The sequence below is a fragment of the Diadema antillarum genome, unplaced genomic scaffold (assembly GCF_040938485.1).
Source record: "Diadema antillarum isolate AM-2024a unplaced genomic scaffold, OU_Dant_1.0 scf00000058, whole genome shotgun sequence".
NCBI classification, from domain to species: Eukaryota; Metazoa; Echinodermata; class Echinoidea; order Diadematoida; family Diadematidae; genus Diadema; species Diadema antillarum.
Genome location: NW_027270947.1, coordinates 125,327 through 130,718, shown reverse-complemented (window position 1 = coordinate 130,718; position 5,392 = coordinate 125,327). Strand labels below are relative to the sequence as shown.

The following is a 5,392-nucleotide window of genomic DNA, read 5'->3' as shown; positions in this document are numbered from 1 at the left end:
TTTTGGTATTAAACTGAAGCTCAGATGGTTTTCTATCTAGTGATAGCAATGTTCTTTCCAGGGCAGGTCTCAGCTGAAGAGAAAATAAACATTTTCAAATAGCATACTAACACAGTTTATCACACGAATGCCAACATTGTGCGTACACATAGAGAATCAGTGTACGTATGGCCGCACCGAGGGAGAGGCTTTCCCCCACGTCCGCATAGAGCTTACTTATACCATGGAAACCGGGAAGTTCAATCAATTGTTGTATCGCACTCTCAGCACAAGCAACGAAACACTCTTCAGCCATGGCCCAGGTCAAGAAACCCCGTGCTAAGCCAGCACACCCCAGCTCTTCCGCTATGGTGGTTGCCGCCATCACAGCCCTGAAGGAGCGTGGTGGTTCATCTCTGCAGGCAATCAAGAAGTACATTGCTGCCAACTACAAGGTTGACATCCAGAAGCAGCTTCCTTTCATCAAGCGCGCCATCAAGACCGGAGTGGCCAAGGGAACCCTCGTCCAGGTTAAGGGCAAGGGAGCCAGCGGTTCCTTCAAGCTTGGCAAGACGAAGAAGGCCGGAAAGAGCCCAGCCCAGCTCGCAAAGGCCAAGGAAAGGAAGGAGAAGGCCAAGGCCAAGGCTAAGGAGGCCAAGGCAAAGAAGGCCGCCAAGGCAAAGGCCAGGAAGGAGAAGGCCAAGGCTAAGGCTGCTGCAAAGAAGGCTGCAAAGAAGGCAACAAAGAAGACCAAGAAGCCCGCCAAGAAGGCAGCAAAGAAGCCCGCTGCCAAGAAGCCCGCAAAGAAGGCAGCCAAGAAGCCAGCAAAGAAGGCCGCCAAGCCAGCCAAGAAGGCAGCCAAGAAGCCAGCGAAGAAGGCCGCCAAGAAGACCACAAAGAAGGCCAAGCCCGCCAAGAAGTAAGAAGCTTGCTTCCTTCTGGCTTGCACCCTTCTGCAACAAAAACCCAACGGCTCTTATCAGAGCCACCCAAATACCCAAGAAAGAATCAAAGAGTACTCTCTAAGTCTGTATACCAGTACATTGTATAGTAATTTTACTGTTACACTATTCCTATCCTATCCCTCTATTACTATTCCTATCTACTATCCCACTTACTTTCTTTTTTAAAGGTAGGATTTTTTTTCATGAAAAAAAATATTTTTGGGTTGAAATATAGAACTGCAGTTGCAGAAGTGCAATACAGTGCTATGCAGGTGCTTTATAATCTCTGAGACATAATGACTGTATAAATCAAGCAGTCTCTAGACTTATGCCTCTATAAAAAGTGACCTTTTTAAGATCCGAGAAAAGTTAACGAAGCACCCAAAGACACGCCACAAACCAGGGAGGTGAGTCTCACCTCCTTGCACAAACCATGGAGGTATCAAGTTCTACCTCCATGCACAAACATAGCAGTCGAGGCCGAATAGTGGTACGAAATACATGTACATGTACGTACGTGCTTTTATTACAGTAGACAAAAAAAAAAAGAGAAAAAGACTCGGACACGGTACAAAAGCGAGCCACTATTCAAAGCGTGTGGCTAATTTACCATGTAGCTGTGATCTTTACACTTTACTAGCAGGTGTCATACAGCTATAATGTAACAATACTGTAAACAAAATGGGAAGGTTCTCTTTATCTTAAACTTAAAGCGCGGTTAGCACCTGATGTCATGACGTATCTAATAGGTGTACTTCCACTTTCTACATGTCTATCAAAACAAACTTACCTCAGCTGAAAAACACAGCAAAAAAACATCTGCCAGGTCTTGAACAAACGTCAGGTCGTTTAATCCAGCTGAATACTCGGTACACGTACATTTACATACCCTGTACAATTTAAGGCATTACATGTACATGTAGGGCCTCCTTTATATACATGCATCGGGCAAAATTGATGCCGAAACCATTTCTGTACTGCCCTCTCAAAACGTTTGACATGAACATCAAAATCTGCTCAAAAAAAAAAGACCCGAAAATGGGTTGTGTCGTGATGTCTTCTTTAAATTTATTACATTTCTCATAAACTCATTTCTCGCATAAACGCATTCGAATTGTTATTCTTTCCTAATATAGTTTTCCCCTTTGTTTTGTATTCATCACTTGTTTCTTCTTTTTTTCTTCTTTTTCATACATTGTATTTGCCCTACAAATATGCTATAATATCACTAATCATTTCACTTTATTCCTCAGTCAGCATTATCTCCACAGACATCAACATCCACACAAGGTACTGTATACTAGTACTTCAAGCCTTCACAATCACTCGCCTGATCGTAACAGCCTGCATTAATGAGCAGTATACATGGGTCTACTCCATGTTTGAATTGACTTTGATAAATAGACTGATTTAGTAAACTAAAATGGATAAAATCAAAGTTAACTTCAACGGAGTCAAATAAAACCAGATGGTAGAATGCTAAAAATTTCATGATAATCCCGTTTTGATTCCAGTTTACATAAATTTTTAGATAAGACTTGGGTGTCTTGTAGATGGAAGGGAGACTTGTAGGGTGATGAAACTACAACTGTACATTGTATTACCTCAATTCAATGAAAATTGTGTACATGTAGTTGCAATACATTGTACTTGCACTATCATTGTTAAGGGAAACATAAAACTATAAATTTTATAACTTTACAAATTCTCTCAATAATGTTCGACATTGATTTTGTTGATGATTTTTGCACTTGTTGATTGTCGATTGATTGTACTGTACCTTATTCAGCTTTGTTCCTAATCAAGGTCAATCTCTGGTATGACCATCGAGTGGAATCATCCTTTCAGAACTTTCTGCCAAATTGATTGGCTCCTAAATCTGTCTGAGAAATGGTTCCATTACATTTTGCACAGCACACCATTCGCGGCAGTGAAACAGGGGAATCAACAGCTGAATAGATTGACTACTTACCGCTGCATTCAAACCTCAGAGCACTGTTGCAATGTTTTACAGTGTTTCTGCATACGGTATGTAAACTGGCGTTGCTTGGCAACATTCTCTGGTAACGATTTGAAAAAAAAAACACTTTGGAAAGCTATATGCCGGTGTACATAGGTAATAAAAACAAAACAGAACATAACTATACATTCTCAATAACAGTCAAGAAACGTTTTTGTCGTTTTTTATTCAGTTTTAATACACAAAGTCTCCTTTCAAAACAGTTGACAAATGAAAGCATTGAATGCTTATATCAATTCATGAATGTAACATAACAACAACAGAAATATTCAAAACAAACATCAATCAGCATAACACTTTTGCTCGTGCATTGTTCCAACTTGATCAACCATTCACATTCTCTCTATGATATATTGTACATCGTACTGTGATTTTGGTATACGAGCAATCATGGTACGCAGTCTGTACAGCGCTGCCGAACGTCGTCTTGTCAATGTAAATAAATCACAGGGGTCATAAATAAGTTATTATTTACATTTCATTAGATTGGATATACCTGAAGGTATTTGGGTCACTCAGTAAAGTGAAGGGCGTTAAAAGACAGGCTTTCATTTTCAGAAACAGGCAGAGAGAGAAAGGTTAGGGAAACGGACGGTTATTCCTTCCATATCTTATATGCGACAGCGAAAATCACTTTCACTCATTTTCGTTCTTTTTTCATTAGTGTTTTCACACGACGGTGCGGGTGATTAAATTCACCATGCGGATATATTTTGTTAATTAGGCCTCCTTGTACATATAGGATCTGTCATTCTGCCAGCAATACACAAGCACAGTACATGTAGCAAAACAAAACACAACAAAGCGCAAAGATCATCCATACACAATCGTTACATTTGACGATTAGCTTAGTCACAGAATCAACGAGAATATCAACTGATCCTAGTACAGTACTATAGTCATTACTCTTTCCCCGGTGAAAGTGATCGGTGATGATGGTGGTAGTAGTTGTTGGGATGGGGAGGTGGATGCTTATTTAATCTTCAAAATACATGTATCCATCTTAACACTCCACTAAAGTTGCTGGAAAAAAAAATATAGACGAGTGTTTTCGAATGAATTGCGTGTCCTTTAACTTGACATCGTTCCCTTTACAGTGTAATTTTACACATTGTTCAAGTGAACTTTCACAACATGGACAGCAAAAATAGGATGAACAGAGTGGTTAAATCTAGTCTGAATCAGACTTAGCACAATAATGTCGTGGGCTTTCAAAGTTTCCATCAGTCTCTTCACAATCCAACCCTTCCATTGGTTTGTACACAAACAATACAGTATTATCAAAACCATATTCTTCTTCGACGATCTAGCAACTGCATTCAATTTCTCCCTTAACCAACATCACAAGACAACATTTTAAGATTTATACTACATCAGTGTACAAGATTATCATAATTCAGTGCGAAGAGTACATCTCTTTCTTATTGATGTCATTTTAAGAAAAGGTTAGTATTGGAGAAGAATTTAAAAGTTTCGGTTGTTTGAATGCAAAAACAAACACGTCATTTTCAAGGGTTTTGAAGAAAGGACATCGAACTTTTTTTAAGTAAGGACATCAAACTGTTTCTTTAATGACATATACAAAACAAACTTTTGAATGCTACTGCACTCGCCCATTACAAGAAATTGTTTTTAAAGGTATTGTTATAATGACGTCAATATACATTTCGATTATTTTCTTCGATTTTCAGCAGCTTAGATCAATCTAAAATATATCAAGTTGATAAAAATAGATATATCGGTATTTGCATTAAACTCATGACTCGTGAAAACACACGAAACTTTGAAATTTCATGACTCTTTTAGTTTAGATCCGATTTAAGGAAATCTCTGTCATATACAGGCTGTTTTGATTTCATTCAATTTTTGAACACGATGTCGAATTCCACTTTTGGCCCTGTACGGCAAGATTGAGTGTGTATTAGACAATAATTGATAATACAACACACAAAATATGTGATTAAGAGTATATCATCATATCCCACTCATCCCTGGTCAGATTATACACAATAATCTTACTCCTCTTTCAGCACAGGACTATTATTATCAAACAGGCTACTCAGTTGATGAGAGCCTCGCAACCACACTCCTATCAGGTACCATATTCGAGAACTGAATCGCATCGCCATTCGTTCTTCCCAAGAACTGTAAGGAACTGGAATTCCCTGTCGTCAGAAATTGTGTCAGCGCCATCTGTGGGATCATTTCGAAACCGTCTAACGGTTGATCACAGTGGCTAGTTATTTTCGTCAAATTTTCTATGTGCTTGTAAATATCTGTAAATAAATTGTATTATAATGTAAATAGCACCAGTCTGCAAGAATCTTCAGTCTATTGAAGGAGGCAGACTTAATAAGAAGAAGTAGAAGAAAAAGGAGAAACGTTTATACATAAAGGTGTAACTTGTAAGCTTTAGCCAACTTTTTTTTTTTTGGGGGGGGGGGGGGGG

The 5,392-nt window shown here is 38.9% G+C and overlaps 1 protein-coding gene across 1 annotated transcript; it reads left to right on the top strand.

Moving 5' to 3' along the window:
* The first annotated feature begins 260 nt into the window (after positions 1-260).
* Positions 261-990, top strand: LOC139715962 (uncharacterized). Its single transcript, XM_071627508.1, has one exon. The coding sequence runs from the start codon at positions 294-296 to the stop codon at positions 900-902; it is 609 nt and encodes a 202-aa protein (XP_071483609.1). The 5' UTR covers positions 261-293; the 3' UTR covers positions 903-990.
* Positions 991-5,392: the final 4,402 nt, after the last annotated feature.